At 68.1% G+C, this 18,320-nt stretch overlaps 1 protein-coding gene across 3 annotated transcripts; it reads left to right on the forward strand.

Moving 5' to 3' along the window:
* Positions 1-4,338: 4,338 nt before the first annotated feature.
* Asmt (acetylserotonin O-methyltransferase) lies at positions 4,339-14,467 on the forward strand. 3 transcript variants are annotated; one of them, XM_078037178.1, is made up of 7 exons: positions 4,339-5,284; positions 7,333-7,507; positions 8,610-9,123; positions 9,250-9,368; positions 12,413-12,553; positions 12,921-13,043; positions 13,372-13,639. In XM_078037178.1, the coding sequence occupies exons 1-7, from the start codon at positions 5,216-5,218 to the stop codon at positions 13,620-13,622; spliced, it is 1,392 nt and encodes a 463-aa protein (XP_077893304.1). In that variant the 5' UTR covers positions 4,339-5,215; the 3' UTR covers positions 13,623-13,639. The 3 variants fall into 3 exon arrangements, with proteins under 3 accessions (XP_077893304.1, XP_077893302.1, XP_077893303.1); XM_078037176.1 differs by lacking the exon at positions 4,339-5,284 and having other exon boundaries at positions 5,627-7,507; positions 12,973-13,043; positions 13,372-14,467; XM_078037177.1 differs by lacking the exon at positions 4,339-5,284 and having other exon boundaries at positions 5,630-7,507.
* Positions 14,468-18,320: the final 3,853 nt, after the last annotated feature.

The raw sequence follows: 18,320 nt of genomic DNA on the forward strand, positions 1-18,320 counted from the left end.
GTGCAACCGCGAGCCCAGCCGGGGCCGCGCGCGGCCAGCCGCGAGGGCAGCGCCGAGGCGCCGCGCCCGCGAGAGGAGCCGGGCCCGGCGCACGGGCAGCCGCGAGGACGGGCGGCCGCGCCAGGAGCGGCGCTCCCACAAGAAGCACAAGGACAAGGACAAGGACGGCAGCCCGCGGCGCAGCGCCAGCCCGCGGAGGTCGCACAGCAAGGACAGGCGTGGCCGCAGGGAGCGCAGCCGGCAGCGCAGGGGCAGCACCAGCCGGAAGCGCAGCCGCCACCGCCGCCGCAGCCCGCGCTCGCGCTCGCGCTCGCCCAGCAGGCACCGCAGCGCCTGGAACAGGTAATGAAGGGCGGCGCCGGCGTCCAGGGGGCCAGGACCCGCCCGCTCCCGCTCTCCGCCCACCCGCGCACCGCCACGCCCGGCTCCCGCAGCCCAGCCACCCGCGGCCGCCACCTGGCCACCTGCCGGAAGACGGCGCCGGGTCCCTCTCCAGTCTCCACGGCCCAGCTGGCCGCGTCGGCCCCGCGCCACGAGCTTTAGTTCTCCTCTGAAACTGTTGACCCGATAGCTTTAATGTCGCCTGCCTCGGAATCGGGAGACGCGCACAGACCGCGCGCTCCGGCGCGCGCCCCCGGCCTGTCCTGCCGGCCGCCGGGACCCTCCAGGCCCAGCGGGGGCGTCCCCTCCCGCAGCCGCCCTGGGGCTGGGTTTCTTCCTGTCCTAACTGACCCATCCGGAGTGGCAGCCGGGGATGGCCAGCCACCCCGGCCCAGGGCGGGCGTGGCCAGGCCGCCCGGTGCCCCTCGACTTCAGACCCTCCACTTTGTCCCCGGGCGGTGAAGCCCGAGTGGTTACAGGCTTCGGTTCTAGAGGGGTCAGCGGTGGTTTTTCTATGAAGCCGTTTTTGCTAAATTATTTTTACCTGGAATGTGCCCGACTGTCACGGCCACAGCGTCCCGGCCCCAGGGCCCCTGCCCGACGCCGCGTTTTCTCCCGAGTCCTCAGACGCGGAGCTCGGACACTTGGTTGCTGGCCGCCCCTTGGGAGGACGTGTTCACTGCAGTTTGCCTTTTACGGTGAAATAAACCTTTTCCACGAACTCGGCCGTCGCCCTGTGTGCTGTTGCTGCGGCTCTCCGTGTCCCCGCGGTCCTCCCGTGTCCCACGGTGCTCCGGCTCTCCAGGGCAGCTGCTGGGAGGCGGGTCCCTCGAGGCCGCGAGGTCCGGAGCCTGGGCTGGCTCAGTGCGGCTCTGGCCGGCGAGGCTCGCCAGTCCCAGGTGTGGGTGCCGCTGCCGGCCCCTCCTGTGCTCCCGTCAGCCTCGGTCGCCGTCTACCCTGGGAGGCGGGCAGGAAGCCCTCCCGGACACCCGCCTCTGGAGCTCAGAGCTCCGTGGGGTCCGTCCCGTGTCCCCGGGGGCTGTGACGGCATGGTCAGCGCAGCCTGGTGGACCCGGGTGCAGGGGGCATTGGGCTGCTGGTTCCAGGCCCTGGCCACTTGGTGCGTGCGCATCCCTGAGACCCCCACCCCGGGAGTGCCCCCCCCCCCCCGCGGCACCTTGCTGTTGACCACGCCCACGGCCACGCCCACCAGAGCTGGGCCGAGACCCGGTTGGAGACTGGATTCACGAGAGCCGCCCCGACAGATGGCCTCCTGCCCCAGGAGGTCACGGCACCCACGGTGGCCCTGGCTGAAGGGTCCCAGGCCACGAGGGCTGGCCGTACCCCTGTTCACCCGAGCTCTTACCCAATCAGAAACCAGGGCGCAGGTCGGCGTCTCTCGCCACCCGGGTCCTCCCTAAGTCCCCTGCCCCCTGGCCAGGCCCCAGCCTGCTGCTGAGAGTTGCCCTAATGAGTCGTGTGTCGTGAGGACCGTCCCCTGCTTCCCTGGGTGTTGGGAGTGAGCACAGGAGGACACAGGGCAGGGGGCAGCGGGCGAGGACCCTGGGACCGGAACCCTGTGTCCAGCGTCAGGAGGGCGTGAACGTGGCTGAAGGTCAGGGTGTGGCCAGGGGAGTCAGCACTGACCAGCTGACCTGCTCAGACTCCCAGCTGGCCGGGCGACCACTGGGGACAGGCCCCTGGGCCTGGGAGCCACGCGGCCACTGAGGGGACTGGGCCTGGGGAGAGGACACAAGATGTCACACTGGGTGTGTGTGGCCTTGTGGGCGCGGGGTCCAGGGGCATCGAGAGGGCCACGGGCACGGTGCTGACCGTCAGTGCCCTGCGTTCCCCTTTGGAGGCTGGGGGTGTCCGGTGTTGGGCGAGGGCTGCTGACCTCGCGGCTCAGACCGGGACTGGCCTTGTCCCCGCAGGCCTCTGCCCTGGGGTGGACAAGCTGGGCACAGCGTTTGTGTCAGGTGTGGGGACAGGGCTGGGGACAGGGCTGCGGACGGCTCCGCTGGACCCGGGAGACCGCAGCCAGCCGGGCGTCTGGTTCCAGTGCACGGGCTCGGTGACGTCCGGGACACGGGCGCCTTCCCCGGTCTCTGGACCACGGTATACGGGAGGAAGAGGCCCCGCGGGTCCCTGCTGGAGGCCGGCCATCAGGGCGTCCGGTGGCAAGGGCGGCAGAGAGTGCCCTTCAGGACGGGCCTGGGGACGGGGGTGCAGGACGGGGACGTCCTGAGACCAGGCACGTGCTCCCAGGCGTGTCCTGGGACCCGGGGCCAGCGCCGGCTGCAGTCCTCAGGGGCCCCCCTCGGCTGCGGGCCCAGCTCCCGCGCGGCCCGGGCTGCAGGGTGTTGCCGATGACGTCCCCCAGGGCCCCTGCTGGCCCGTTGGCACTGAAGCGAGTATCCACGGGCAGGCCCCCTCTGTCCCTGCTCTGACCCTCCAGCCTTCGCCCTCACCTCCCTGGCCTCTGCTGGGGGCGGGGCGCAGCCCCATGGTGGGCCTCAGAGCCGTCCCCAGTGCCCTGCCCTGGCCTGGCTGAGCCAGGGGACGGCCACCCCTCCCCGGGGACCTGCCTGGCCCTCAGCCCCTGTGTGGAGGGGCCTGGGCGCCAGCTCTGCCTGGAGACCGCAGGACCAAGGTGGCCCCGGCTCTGGGCCAGCCGGGCCTCACCCGGGGGAGGTGACCCAGGTCCCGGACCTCGGTGACCTGGGACACTTTTAAAGTCTAAGCTGACTCTATACAGAGGTGGCCTGTGCCGGGGCACACCTGGGCTCCTCTGTGTGCACGAGGGGCGTGGTCAGGGGACACCTGGGCTCCTCTGTGTGCACGAGGGGCGTGGTCAGGGGACACCTGGGCCCTCCCTGTGCACTGAGGGGCGTGGTCAGGGGACACCTGGGCCCTCCCTGTGCACTGAGGGGCGTGGTCAGGGGACACCTGGCCCCTCCCTGTGCACTGAGGGGCGTGGTCAGGGGACTCTTGGCCCCTCCCTGTGCACTGAGGGGCGTGGTCAGGGGACACCTGGCCCCTCCCTGTGCACTGAGGGGCGTGGTCAGGGGACACCTGGCCCCTCCCTGTGCGCTGAGGGGCGTGGTCAGGGGACACCTGGCCCCTCCCTGTGCGCTGAGGGGCGTGGTCAGGGGACACCTGGCCCCTCCCTGTGCGCTGAGGGCGTGGTCAGGGGACACCTGGCCCCTCCCTGTGCACTGAGGGGCGTGGTCAGGGGACACCTGGGCCTTCCCTGTGCACTGAGCGCCACCTGCACTAGGCAGCGGAGTAGGAGCGCGGGTTCCTGCTGGCCCTGATGCAGCCTGAGGACAGGTGCCCGTGGAGGGACCGTCCACCGCGGACGCCTAGAGGAAACGCCCCGCGCCGCGGAACCCAGGGTGCAAGGTGCGGGCGTGGCCTCCAGGCCCGGGCGGGTGGGAACGGGCAGCCGAGGGGCTGGGTGTCCTTCTGGGGTCGAGGGCCTCTGCCCTGGACGGAGGTGGCCTTCCTCGGTCCTGAGCCGCCCGGTGTGCACACTGGGAACACGGGTCACAGGTCGGCCTGTTGTCCCCTCAGGAGGACAGCGGCGCCCACTGCTGTGGGTTTCCCTGCCCTTCCCTGGCTCCGGGCTGGCCATCGTGAGGAGCTGCCCAGTCTTGGTGGCAGGCCCAGGGCGTCCCTTCTCGGGGCCTCCCGGGGCGAGCTTGGTGGACACTGCCCTTCCCCCTGCACCCCGTCCTGGGTCCTCGGCTGACCGGGCAGGCAGGGTCGCTCTCGTCCCCCCTGCGCTTCCTGCTGGCCTGGCGTCCGCAGAGACCGCCGGCTCCGCGCGCCTCAGCCGTGTCCTGGGGCGGCAGAGGCCAGGAGTGTTCGCGGGCCCCGGGGGACAGTGACCGCGCGGGAGGAAGGCTGCGGGGTCCCAGGGCTGCCGTGGGCAAACGGGGGTGGGAGGGGCTTCAGCCATGCAGCTGCTGGGTCTCCGTGGCCACCCACCCAGCCTCACCCTGCCCAGCCCTGCAGGGTCGTCTGTCCCGGGTCCCCTCCGGGAGGCCTGTCCAGGCCCACTGCACTGACCATCCTGAGGGACAGCGGGGACGTCTCTGTCCACGCCTGACGGTGCCTTCGCCTCCTGCGGACGGGCGACAGCCACCCCTTACAGGACGGGCCACGGTCACCGCTCGGCTCCGAGTGACACCCAGGCTGCCTCAGCTCTGCCCCGCGGTGTCCGGCCGCGTGTCCTGGGCAGCTCTGTCTATCTATCTGGGGGGCAGCTGACAGACTCATCCCGGCCCTTTTCTTCACTTGGGTCGAGGCTGGGCCTCGCCAAGTGGCCTCGCCGAGCTGCCGAGGCTGGCCTCCAACTCGCCGTCCTCCACCACAGCCTCCCGAGTCCCTGGGTTCAGGTGTGACCCAGCTTCCGCCTGGAGCCCCGGGAGCCTGGGAGCCCGTGAGGGAGCTCGGCGGGACCCCGGTCCCCTGACCGCCCGCCCTCTAGGTCCCTCCCTGTGGGGCTGGGAGAGAGACTCTCTGCTGGGCCTCCGCCCCTGGATCTCCGGGGACACCGGAACCGCCCTGCCCTTTGGAAGGAGGCCAGGGCCTGGGACCCCCAGTGACCCCGGTGACGGCCGTGTCCTCTGTCTGCTGACGGCAGAGGTGCGTCCCGCTGTCCCCCTGGCGACCGCAGGGCCGTGTGCACACCAGGCAGAGAGCAGATGGCCGGCCCCTCCACCCCGTGATCCCTAGATAAGGCCCTGGTTCCTGCGGAGTCCGACCCGGTCCCCCAGCTGGCGCACGCACGGGGCCTGGAGCAAGGACCAGGGGCTTAGACAGGACCATGGGCTCCGCGCTGGACCCCGCCTTCCGCCTGCTGCAGGAGCACGCGCACGGCTTCATGGTCTCCCAGGTAGGAGCCGCGCGGCGCCAGGGTGGGGTGGGACCAGCTGCGCCTCCCGCACGGCCTAGGAAGAGCCCGTCACTGCCCAGGGACCCCGTGGGGACCTCCCGTGGGGTCGCAGGAGGACGGTCTGAACAGCAGCCGGCCAGGCGGCGCTCCCCGGTGGACCCAGCGCTCGGGAGGCCGAGGCAGGAGGACGGCGAGGTCAGAGGCAGCCTCAGCCACAGCGAGGCCCTGAGCAGCTCAGGGAGACCCTGTCCCTAAATAAAATGCAAAATAGGGCTGGGGGGCGGGGTCAGGGGCGGGGTCAGGGGCGGGGCTCGGGGTCAGTCCCCAGTGCCCCCCAAAATGAACGATGCTCCCCCTCCCCCCGCTCTCCGTGGTGTGGGGCCGCCCTGTCCAGGCCTCCTCTCGAGCGGCGGCCGGCTCTGGTCAGGGAAGGTTCTGGTGTCCGCTGTGGCCCGGGAGTCTGCCGCTGCAGGTGGACGGGCGGCGGGTCTCGGGGTCAGCTCAGGGACGGGTCAGGGACAGCTCAGGCAGAGCGTGCCCTCCACCCATGGCCACCGGACGTGAGGGAGCCGCAGGGTCACCCTCCACGGGCAGCCCCTCCCCTGGACACCCAGGCCCCCAGAGGAGCCCAGTTAAGAGCCCGTCCCCCACCTGGAGAGTCCGCAGGGCGACCGTGGGGCGCTCAGACGTCCCCACGCAGGGAGCAGAGGACGTCACCGAGGAAGCCCCCGTCACAGCAGGACGTGGGCCAGCCCCGTGACAGAGCCATGGCCAGGGCAGTCCCCAGAGAAGTCACCCCCCCCCCAGCAGGACCCAACAGAGCAGGGGGCGGGCAGCTCGGGGGGACGCAGTCTGTCCAGGGCACACAAGTCACGGCCCGTCCAGCTGGACACGAGGCTCGCGCAGCGGTCACTCAGCTGCCCCCAGCAGGACGCCCCAGGTCTTGGGCGTCCATGGGTCGGCCTCCAGCCTCCTGAACAGGAGGAGGCCAGGGCAGCCTCCCAGAGCCAGCAGCTGGTGCCGCCCCAGAGAACAGCAGGAGACTCGGGGACAGAGCAGGCCACCAGTGAGGGCCACCCGGAGGGCACTGCAGGGACGGGGAACTGTCAGGGCTGTGGGTCCCTTACCGTCATCGTCATTAAAACACAGTGGACAGATGGACGACAGTGTCGTCGTCACGCTGCCCTCTGCTGGCCGCAGGGCTGCACGCCGTGACCCACGGCTCTGGAGGCTGAGGCACAAGGACCGCCAGGTGGAGGCCAGCCTCTGCAACTCACTGCCTCTAAGACAGACAAGAGAGACCGGGGACGTGGCTAGGCACCCCTGGGCTCTGTCCCCACCCCCCAAAAGGAGGGAAGTGGGACATGACCTCAGCGTCAGGGGCAGAGGGTCGGCCAGCGCAGGACGGGGAGAGGGTTGACCCCAGACGTGGGACGCGGTGGGTCCGTGTGGCGCAGCACCTCTCGACACCCCACCGACAGGCACCTGTGTCCTAGGGACCCAGCTGTCCGATGCTCCACAGAGACGGCACTGGACCCTCCTCGTCTTGGGGACTGTCCCACTTTTCGTCTGACCTGTTTCCAAGGTTGCAGTGCCGTAGCCTGAACGGGGGGCTTCGTTCCTTTTTCATGGGCGAGCACTATTCCACCGTGCAGATGGCCACGTTTTGTTTTCATCCCTTGGTGGCCACTTGGGCTGCTCCTCCCTCTGGGCTCCGGGACCCAGGTGGCCACTCTCCTACGCAGACAGCCTTGGGCCTCTGCTTCTCATTCTTTTCAAGTCTCGTGCTCCGCCATGTGACAATTCTACGGGGAATCTAAGAAGCGGTCACCTTGGCCGGGGTCACGGGCTGGAACCCAGGGACGTCCTCCACGGAGGCCAGATGGCCCAGAAGGTCACCCACGAGCCCGACCCGTGCCACCTCTCTCAGAGCCCAGAGTCCACTGGCAATGGACCCGTCACCAAGGGAATCAGAATCGGGGCCTCGGGGGATCCCCGGCCGGTCACCAGGACGCCCCCGGTCACAAGGACGCCCTGGCCTCCCGCAGGTTCTCTTCGCCGCCTGCGAGCTGGGCCTCTTCGACCTGCTGGCCGAGGCCCCGGGGCCCCTGGACGTGGCGGCCATCTCCGAAGGCCTGGGCGCCAGCCCGCGGGGGACAGAGCTGCTGCTGGAAGCCTGTGTGCCCCTGCGGCTGCTGGACGTGGACACCCGCGGGGGGACGGGTGAGCTGCCGTCGTGGGGGAGGGCGCGGAGGGCCAGCGGCCACGTTTGCCAGCGGGTCGCGGTGGACAGCTGCTCCCTGCCCACCAGGGGCGCTGTAGGGCTTGCGGCTGTGGGAGGCGGTGCGCCTTTAAGAGGTGGAGCCTAGCGGGAGGTGAGGTCACTGGGGGCGTGGCCTGCAGGGGAACACTGGGACCCCAGTCTCTTCCTCTGTCTCTCTCTGCCTGATTCCTGGCCGCCTAGAGCAGAGCCGCTGTGGTCCACCACGCGGTCCTGCCATGATGCCCTGCCTGGCCACAGACCCGACGGTCACCACAAGTGACCAAGAGCCAAAGAGCAGTTTCGTGTTTTTCCAGTTGGTTTTCTAAGGTTCTTGGTCACAGTGACGGGAACTGGGAAGGGGCAGGCCCGTGTCCCTCCGCTGAGGGGCACTGAGAATGCAGAACCAGGTCCGTGTGGTCCTCTGGGCGCTGACCCCCAGATGTGTACCTCTGACCTGCGGCATCCACCACGTGTCCCCGTACTGCCCAGGGACGGGCGACCCCCGGCCGCCTGACCCCCTGGACTTAGGGAGAGCCCGTGCCCAGTTCCAAGGGACACTGGGGTGGCCCTGAGAGAACCCGGGGGACAGGGCGGCCGCCCTTTCTTGGAGCCAGGACTCGCCCCTCGGACCTACGTAATGGGAAAGGCGCAGAGCAGGTGGCCATGGGTCCCTGTCTGCACTGCGCCCTCCTGGAGGGGACCCTGCGCGCACTGCGCCCTCACCCAGGGGGTCCCTGCGCGCACTGCGTCCTCCCCACGGGGACCCTGCGCGCACTGCTCCCTCCCCACGGGGTCCCTGCGCGCACTGCTCCCTCCCCACGGGGTCCCTGCGCGCACTGCGCCCTGGCCGAGCGCACCAGGCGTGAGGACCCCCGCAGGGCTGCCCGAGGACCCCCGCAGGGCTGCCCGCTGCCCGCTGCCCATCCGCGTCCGCTCCTCCTGGCCGACCCCACCCGCAGGGCTGCCCTGGGGCGTCGTGTGGAGGTCGCGTGCCCCGCGCTGGGGACGCCACGCCGCCGTGACGTCCACTCTGACGGGTCCCCGCCCTCCCCGCCTGTCCAGCCCGGTACGCGAACTCGGAGCTGGCCCGCGCCTACCTGACCAGCCGCAGCCCCACGGGCCAGCGCGCCATGCTGCGGTACCTGGGCAGCACCACCTACCGCTGCTGGGCCCACCTGGCCGACGCCGTGAGGTGGGCGGGCCTCAGCCGACCCCCGGGTGGGGCCGGGGCTGGGGTGATGACCCCCGGGGGAGGGGCAGGTGCGGGTGGCCAGCAGGGGAGCTGTCCACGCTGCGCTCCGGGGTGTGGTGGACCAGGGGCCCTGCAGCGGGGGAAGCTGAGCCTGTGCCCAGATGCCGGACACCGGAGAGCTGCACCGGAGAAGCAGTGGTCAGCTCTGCAGGGGGACCGGCGGGTGAGGGGACAGGATGAGGGGACAGGGCACCTCTGGGTCCTCCCGCGGATGCTCACAATGTCCCAGGGTGAGGACACCTTCCTGCTCCTCAGACAGGGCAGCAACCAGTACCTGAGGGCCTTCGGCGTCCCCGCGGGGGACCTGTTCGCGGCCATCTACAGGTGAGAGCCCAGCCGACAGAGCCTGGTGGCCGCACTAGGGCTGCCCGCGTCCAGTCCTGGGGTCCGGGTGCAAGGCGTAGGTCGGGACCCTCGGTCTGGGCCTGACCAGCGCCGTCCCGCACCCAGGTCCCCGGCCGAGCGGCTGCAGTTCACGCGAGGCCTGCAGGAGATCTGGAGCGTCGACGGGCGGCGGGTGCTGACCGCCTTCGACCTGTCCCCGTTCCGCACCGTCTGCGACCTCGGGGGTGAGTGTCCTCGGTCGTGGGCGCTGTCCCTCCTGCTGTGTCCGGGGAGAGTATTCACCACGGATTTCAGGGGACGCTCTGATGCCTGGGGTCTTGCAGAGGAAGAGGAAGAGACTGGGGTCCCAGTGACCCGAGGGGCCGCCAACCCCAGGACTGGTCAGTTCCTTCAAGTAGGAAGTGAAGCTCCTTCGGGTAGCTGGGGTGTCACTGGGCCCAAAGGACCCGACAAGAACGGTCAGAGGAGGAAGAGTCTCTCTGGGGCTCATGGTGTCCGAGGTCCAGTCCCTGGTGGCCGACTCCATGGCTCTGGCCCAAGGGGAGCAGAACAAGATGGCGGCAGGGCCTGGAGCAGGAGAGCAGCTCAGGACAGGGCACCAGGGAGCAGAGAGAGCTCTGCCCACCAGGGACAGGACAGAGACCCCAAAGGCACAGCCCAGGGACCCCCTCCTCCAGCCACACCCCACCTGCTGCAGCCACCACCCAGTGAGTCCATCCAAGTGGATTAATCCACTATTAGTCTACACCAGGGAGCAGAGAGAGCTCTGCCCACCAGGGACAGGACAGAGACCCCAAAGGCACAGCCCAGGGACCCCCTCCTCCAGCCACACCCCACCTGCTGCAGTCACCACCCAGTGAGTCCATCCAAGTGGATTAATCCACTATGAGTCTACACCCAGTGAGTCCATCCAAGTGGATTAATCCACTATGAGTCACCACCCAGTGAGTCCATCCAAGTGGATTAATCCACTATGAGTCACCACCCAGTGAGTCCATCCAAGTGGATTAATCCACTATGAGTCTACACCCAGTGAGTCCATCCAAGCGGATTAATCCTCTGTGAGTCTACACCCAGTGAGTCCACTCAAGTGGATTAATCCACTATTAGTCTACACCTCTTACAACCCAATCATTTCACAATATGGCGGCAGGGCCTAGAGGAGGAGAGCAGCTCAGAACAGGGCACCAGGGAGCAGAGAGAGCTCTGCCCACCAGGGACAGGACAGAGACCCCAAAGGCACAGCCCAGGGACCCCCTCCTCCAGCTGCACCCCACCTGCTGCAGCCACCACCCAGTGAGTCCATCCAAGTGGATTAATCCACTATGAGTCTACACCAGGGAGCAGAGAGAGCTCTGCTCACCAGGGACAGGACAGAGACCCCAAAGGCACAGCCCAGGGACCCCCTCCTCCAGCCACACCCCACCTGCTGCGGCCACCACCCAGTGAGTCCATCCAAGTGGATTAATCCACTTTTAGTCTACACCCAGTGAGTCCATCCAAGTGGATTAATCCACTGTTAGTCTACACCCAGTGAGTCCATCCAAGTGGATTAATCCACTATGAGTCTACACCCAGGGAGTCCATAGGGACATTCTCCACCTGACTGTCACCGAGACTCTCCCAACTACCCAATCCCCGCCTGCCCACCATGGTCAGCGGTGGACGGTGGGCCACCCCAGTGCCTCCCCGTGTGGCCCTGTGACACTCAGCTCCTGGTCACTGCGACGAAGGCCCGAGACATGCGACTGGTCAAGAGAAAAGTCGACTCTGGGTCCCGTCTTGGAGGCGGGGCCTTGGGGCAGCCGCACGTGACGGTGGGCGCGAGTGGCAGAGGAGAAAGAAGACAAGAGGACGAGCCTGGGGTCCCAGTCACCCTGCAGCACACTGGTGCAGTGACCTCGGGTCCCCACTAGGTGCCGCCACCTCCCGACCGCTCCAGGCTGGGGACCCACCCGTGGCCGCAGGGAGGCGGGAGTTCTCCATGGACCTCCGCGTTGGGAGCAGGGAGCCTCGGGCCTTCAGGGAACCTGGACATAGAACATGGGAGGTCCTCGGGGCTCAGGGGAGACTCCGCGCGGGACACTCTCGTCCCCTGGGGTCGGCCATGGGCAGGAAGACCACGCCCCAGATGGACAGTCCCTCCCTTCCCTGCCTGTCGGAGCCTCGGGCCCTCGCTCTGAGAGCGCCAGTCAGACTGAACGGAAGTCCCACTGGGGACAGTGCGCAGCCTGTGCACCATCCCGGCCTCCACAGCTGTGCACCATCCTGGCCTCCACACCCCGAGTGCCATCTTGGTTTTTACATCCCATGCGCCATCTTGGCCTCCACACCCTGTGCGCCATCTTGGCCTCCACACCCCGTGCGCCATCTTAGTCTCCACACCCTGAGCACCATCCTGGCCTCCACACCTTGAGCGCCATCTTGGTTTTTACATCCCATGCGCCATCTTGGCCTCCACATCCCGTGTGCCATCTTGGCCTCCACAGCTGTGCACCATCCTGGCCTCCACACCCCGAGCGCCATCTTGGTTTTCACCGGGGCCCTCTGGCCGTGCTGATGGAGGGTGCCCGGGTGGATCTGAGGTTCTCAGTGGCCCTTGGAGACTCGGGCCGTGGGCCACCCTGGGGCCACCCACAGGGTCCTGAGAATTGCTGTCCTCACAAGCTTGGGACGCGCTGCTGGTCCACGGGCCTCCCAGGGACAGACAGGTGTCCCTCAGCCCGAGCGTGGATGCTCCGTCCACGTCCCTCGCTGGGCACCACCAGGAAGGGCACCACCAGGAAGAGCGCCACCAGCTGTAGCGCTGACCACCAGAACCGGGGGCTGGAGAGCCACCCCTCCCCTGGCCTGGGCCTCAGCCTGTCCTCCCAGAGGTCAGGAGGCCGGGGCAGGAGGATCGCGGGTTCAAAGCTCATCACTCGGCGAGGCCCAAGCCACTCGGCGAGGCCCGGGCTCAGCATGAAAACCAAACCAAACCTTTTTTTCCTGTTCTTTCCACGCGCCCGGCCTCAGGCACCATGTCACAGTGACAGATGGCCCCGGGCAGCCCAGATCCCAGGGCCACACGCAGGGCCTGTTCCACAGGCTGAGCAAGGTCCCCGAGAGACCGAGGCCCCAGCCTCCCGTCCTCACGGTCCGCGGGCATCAGAGCCACCGCTGGGACACGTGGCTCTGGGCCAAGAGAGGGTCCCCGAGCGGCTGTGCCTGTGGCTCAGTGCGCGACGCTGGGCACGCTCCATGGTCCTCCGCCTGCGGTCTCTTCCAGGTGGGGCCGGGGCGCTGGCCCAGCAGTGCGCCTCCCTGTACCCCGGGTGCCGGGTCACCGTGTTCGAGGTCCCCGAGGTGGTGCAGACGGCCAGGGCCCACCTCCCGCTGCCGACGGAGGGGCAGGTGGGCTTCCGTGAAGGTAGGACGGGGGGGCTCTTCCCACGGAGATGGCCACTGGGGGCGACAGTGAGCGGTGGGCGGCGTCCACTCTGCACGGAGGGTGCCCGCCAGGCCCGGGTGGGGCTGTCCATCCTGAGTGCCCGGGGGACGAGGTTCATGTCCAGCGTGGCCCCGCGTCCCCAGGGAGGGACCACACAGACCCCGGACGTCCTCCACTCGGCCGCGTCTGGGGCTCTGTGGCCATCGCCTGTGTCCCCGGCCCGGGGCCGTGGGGTCCGCCATCCCCGCGTGGCCCGCTGCAGGGGGAGACGGTCACCCGGGCTGCCCAGGGTCCATCTCTGCTGGTCGCCGTGAAGCCGGCCGGACGGGACCCCCGTGTGTTGCAGGGGACTTCTTTGCGGACCCCCTCCCCGAGGCTGACCTCTACATCCTGGCCAGGGTCCTGCACGACTGGTCCGACGAGACGTGCTCCCGGCTGCTGGCCAGCGTCCACCACGCCTGCAGGCCCGGTAGGGGACAGGGCGGGGCGCGGGGCCTCCTGTGACCGGGGTGGGGACGTCCCGCAGGCTGTCCTCCCAGAGGAGTGGCCACAGCAAGGCTGGCCTCGAGGGCCAGCGGACACTAGAGCCACCTAATCGGGGGGACGGCCGGGCCTCCTCGGGGGCCAGCCCGTCACGTGTCAGCGGACTCCTCCATGTGCCCAGCTGTCCTCTGAGGCCACCGTCCTGGTGACCCTTGGGTCCTGGGCGCAGCCTCCGTGTGTCCCGGGGACAGTGCCCCGCTGTCCCCTGAGGTCACCGGTCCTGGTGGCCCCGGGGACAGTGGCTCGCCCCCCAGGTGGCGGCGTCCTGGTGGTGGAGCGCGTGCTGGACGCGGACGGCCGGGGCCCGCTGGCCGCGCTGCTGGGCTCGCTCAACATGCTGCTGCAGGCCGAGGGCCGCGAGAGGACCGCCGCCCAGTTCCGCGCGCTGCTGGCGGCCGCCGGCTTCGGGGGCTTTGCACTGCGCAGGACGGGCGGCGTCCACGATGCCATCCTGGCCACCAAGGCGCTGCCCGAAGCCGGCCACCCCGGGGCCCGAGGACAATAAAGAGACGTGTGTCCCTCCCTGGTCTCTGCTCGTGTCACGGGGGGGGGGGGGACGGCCACCGTCATGGCCGCGTCTCTTCCTTACACAGGGCCACGTCCCTGGCTGAGGGACCGGGCGGGAGCAGGTCCCCTGTCTTCCGAGGTCCCCCGAGGGGCACAGTGTCCTGCTCATGTCCTGACACAGCTGAGACCCCAGCAGGGGACACACCGGGGACAGGGCCTCCGTCCTCCTCCCAGCTGCCCTGGTTGACCCCTGGGGCCACCAGCGACCCTTGTGAGCAGCACCTGCTGGGGACAGTCCTCTCTGCCTCTGTCCCCCTCACGTCACCTCACATAGCCCCAAGGGGACACCCTGCAGCACCGTGGCCAGCCAGGGGCCGCCCTGCAGGTGGGGCCCAGAGAGGGTGCCCAGTCTCCTAAGGCGCACAGCACAGAGAGCCACCCAGCCCCGAAGGTCCACTGCGGTCACTCTGGGAAACCTGTGGGTCACTGTGACCGCACGGAAGTGTCCCTGGTAGACGGTCCTAATCCAAGAGTGGCTCCGAGGACCGTGTCACCGTCCCCCGGGGGTGACCCGGTGTCACAGGGACCTTCTTGCAAAAGGGAGAGGAGATTCTGGGTCGCAGCTCCCAGAGGCGCCGGTGGGTGGACTGGGCAGCAGGGTCGGGCCGGGCCTGGGGAGGAGCCTCTCTGCCTCCTCCCTGGGTGCTGAGGACAGCCTTGGGGACCGGTCGCCATGGCGACATCCCGGACTCGGGGCAGAGCCGGCTCGGCATCTGCCGGCAGGTGGCGCTGTCGGCGGCCCTCGCGGACTCCGGGCCCAGGCTGTCCATCAAGCCGGCGGGGGCGGGGCTGGGGACCCGGGGACAGAGGAGCGTCCTGTGTGTCCCCTGGCTGCCTTCCGCTCTGGGTCTCACGACACCATTTTTACGTCTCTTCGTCGCTTCCCTCCAAATGGCGAAGTCGTTAGGGAGACTCGGGGGGAGGGGGGGACAGGGCGACCTCAGGCCCAGGGGACAGGGACCCACCCCCAGCACGATTCCTGCAAACCTGTTGGACGTCAGACCTGTCACTCAGGGTGACAGACAGGAGCGTGTTAAAGGAAAGGGGAAGGGGACACTCTCAAGGGACAGAGGGGTCCTCTCAAAGGGGACAGGGACAACGTGCCCCTCCTGCCCTCCAGTTTTATGGGGGTCCCAGGGAAGTCCCCAGAGAGCCCCGCCCAGGTCCCCTCCTGACTTTGACGGACAGCAGGGCGACCTCCGACCCTCCAGTCCCCAGGGCCATGGCCACTCTGGGTCCCCCTGGCCCCTGCTGCCTGGTGCTCAGTGGAACCTGTTCTTGCAGATTTTAGGGCTGGAGGAAGGAGCCTCGTCCCCATGGGTCCCGGGACCTGGTCTGCGTCAGGGTCCCGGAAGTCCCCCCTCCAGGGTCCCCTGGCTCCCCTCAGGGACGTGACGTCCCGCCTGCATGTCCCCTGCAGGTCACAGGGGGTGTGTGAGGACGGTGGCGGAGGCTGTGCCCGGAGGCCAGGCAGGGCTGCAGGTCCAGGGCTTCTGGGAAGGAGGCTGTGGGGCAGCACCGGGGGCCACTGATAGAACTGTCCCCTGGACCTCGTGTCCACCATCTGCACCCGTCTGTCCTCTGTGACTACTGCTGGTCAGAGGGAGAAGTTGATGATTGTTTATTTATTTATTGGGGTACCAGGGATTGAACCCAGGGACACCCGACCCCTGAGCCCTGTCCCTATTTTGCATTTTACTTAGGGACAGTGTCTCACAGAGTTGCTTAGGGCCTCGCTTTGGCTGAGGCTGGCTTTGAACTCTCCATCCTCCTGCTCTGGCCTCCCGAGCCGGTCGACAGGTGGCCAATGACGGTTTGTCTTGGAGACATAATCGGAGCAGGCCCTGCCGATCCTTGCGGGGCACAGAGTCCCCAAGGAGGGACGCAGGAGAGTCTGCAGCGTCCCTTGGAGGCCGGCTTGCTGTACTTAGTCCACAAAGTCCCACGTCAGAAATGCCGGACCTTCCGATTCGCAGCTTTTTCCACAATCCACAGACCCTGGTCAGCAGCGTCCATGACCTGGGGTTTCCGCGTATACAGTGGCGCTCAGACATTGCAGGCAGCCCAGGAGGAAGCTGGTCCTGGGGAGGGCGCTGGGTCCGTGGTCCCTGCTGCCCCCTAGTGGGTGGGCATTGGCCACTGCCTCTGGGGTCACGGGAAGACTGACCCCCGAGGGCAGCCTCATGCCTCTAGGTGTGGGTGGCCGGCCCTGCAGGGCGCCCAGAGGGGGGACTCTGCTCGGCACTGACCTGGGGGCTTTTCACAGCCCCTAGGAGAGGCCGAGGTCCCCACGGTCCATCTCCGAAGGGCTGCGCATGCTGCCTGCGGGGACCTCGAGCCCCGGACCCCACCGGACCCCGTCCTCTGCCAACACGGTTTGAGCACAAGTCGGTCCGGAAATAGCCGGTTGCTGAGCAAAGAGTCGCCGAGAAGTTGCATTTTTAGGAAGCGGAGACGGAGGAGGCTGGGAGCGCAGGGCGCTGGCCCTGGCTGCCGGGATCCGTGGCAAGGCCGGGGCTGCGGGACACAGCGTCCAGCTCAGGAGGTCCGCAGGGCGTTGCAGGCTGCCAGGGACCAGGCGGGGGACAGGGAGGGCCTCGGATGTCCTTTGGGTTTGGGGGGGTGGGTGACAACGCTCTGGGGTTGCAGAACGACCCTGGCCCACAGTTCTGCACGCCGGTGCCACTAGACGGTGACGTCCACGCTGCCCAGTCCCTCTAGGACCGTTTCTCGGCCCCTGCGCCCTTGACTGGGACACTCTGTCCCCCTTGAAGCCCCCCACTCCTCTCTCCCAGGTCTCTGTCCCACGGGCTGCAGCCACCTGTCGCCTGCCTTGCTCAGCCCCTTGTGGGCACCTTAGGTCGTCTTCTCTGGGCACTGAGCCGGGCGGTGCGTCCCCACCGGGAGCCGCCCGGTGCCTCTCGGGCATCTGCCAGCGCTGGGGAGGAGGGGTCGGGCCGAGCCCCAGACGGTGCCTGGACAGCCAGGTCCTCGGGACACATGCCATGGGAGCTCGTGCTGGCCGGCCAGAGGCAGCAAAGATGTCCAGACCTGATCCTGGGCAGGGGTCCAGCTCCCTGGACAGCAGATTGTCCTCCCATCGTTCAGGGCCTCCCGCGCAGGCTGCTGTGCACCTTTAACCCGCAGGAACCGGAGCTGGGCAAGGGGCGGAGCCTAGGGCGTGGGGCGGGGCCTGGGGTGTGGGGCGGGGCCTGGGTGTGGGGAGGGGCCTGTGGGCATGAGGCGGAGCCTAGGGTTTGGGGCAGAGCCTAGGGCACAGGGTGGAGCCTTGGGTGTGGGGCGGAGCCTGGGGCGTGGGGAGGGGCCTGAGGTGTGGGCGGGGCCTGGGGCTTGGGGCGGGGCCACCTCCCAGCAGCGGCCGCCCCTGGCTGCAGGTCCTGGGCTCAGGAGGCCTCCATTTCCTGGAGACGGTTGTGGTTTCTCAAAGGGGGAGGTGTGTGTGTGTGTGTGTGTGTGTGTGTGGCAGGGGGGGCGGGTCCTGCGTGTTTGCGCGCTCATGTGCAAGCATCTGCCTGTGGGTGTGCAGCGTGCGTCGGAGGAGGTGTGTGTTTTCTGTGTTTGTGAGTTCGTTTCTGCACGGCCGTGTACATGTGCGTGTGTGCGGGGTATGTGTTGGCACGCGCTCACGCGTGTGCATGCTCACGGGCGTTGGCATAGGTGTGGCCAAACGTTTGTGGGTTTGCAGGACTCTTGCGCACGGGAGGTTTTTTTGCATTTGTGTGGGTCTGTGTGTTTCCCTGTGCACGGGCCTGTGTGTGTGTGTGTGTACGTGTATGCCTGTGTGCATCATTGTGTGTCCGAGTGCACTTCTGCACGCACTGCACGTGAGTTTGCGTGTGGGTGTGCATGAGTGTGCGTGTGTATCTGCATGCATCTGTGCTTTTTTCCTGAGGTGCTGGGGGTCAAACCCCGGGCCTGGCCCGCGCGAGGCAAGGCGGGTACCTCGAGCTGCGTCCCAGGGTCCCCTGCGTCCCAGGTACCGTTTCTGCATCTGCGGAGAAACTACCAAGAAAACCGGGTTGACCGGTTCCCAGGGACAGCGTTTCCAAGTTCCATTAGAATTCCCTGTGCACATTCCCACCGAGGCCACGGAGGCAGCCACTGGAGACCGGGGCTGGAGGCTCAGGAGGCTCGGGCAGCCCTGGGCCTTGCTTTGCAGAGCCTTCGTGGGCGCAGGGAGGTGGTCTCCAGGGGAGAGGCCATCGGTCACACACGGTGCCCAGCGCTGTGCCTGCAGGTTTCACCCCGGTCCAGCGTCGGATTTTTCTTTCTTGCTTTTATCCAAACGGATCTGCAGCCTTCTTGGTCCAAGGCCTCCTGAGAGGCTGAGGCCTCCTCCCAGCGGCCTGCAGACTGGCCTCGGCCTGCCACCCTGCAGGAGTGGAGGTGGAGACGTAGGAGTGGGGGGAGAGATGTGGGAGTGGGGGAGGGACATAGAAATGGGGGAGGGGCATGGGAGTGGGGGAGAGGCACAGGAGGGGGAGGGGCATAGGAATGAGGAGGGAGAGGGGCGTGGGAGTGGGAGTGGGGGAGGGGCATAGAAGGGGAGGGACATAGAAATGGGGGAGGGGCGTAAGAGTGGGGGAGAGGCACAGGAGGGGAAGGGGCATAGGAA

The sequence above is a fragment of the Ictidomys tridecemlineatus genome, unplaced genomic scaffold (assembly GCF_052094955.1).
Source record: "Ictidomys tridecemlineatus isolate mIctTri1 unplaced genomic scaffold, mIctTri1.hap1 Scaffold_6333, whole genome shotgun sequence".
Lineage (NCBI taxonomy): Eukaryota > Metazoa > Chordata > Mammalia > Rodentia > Sciuridae > Ictidomys > Ictidomys tridecemlineatus.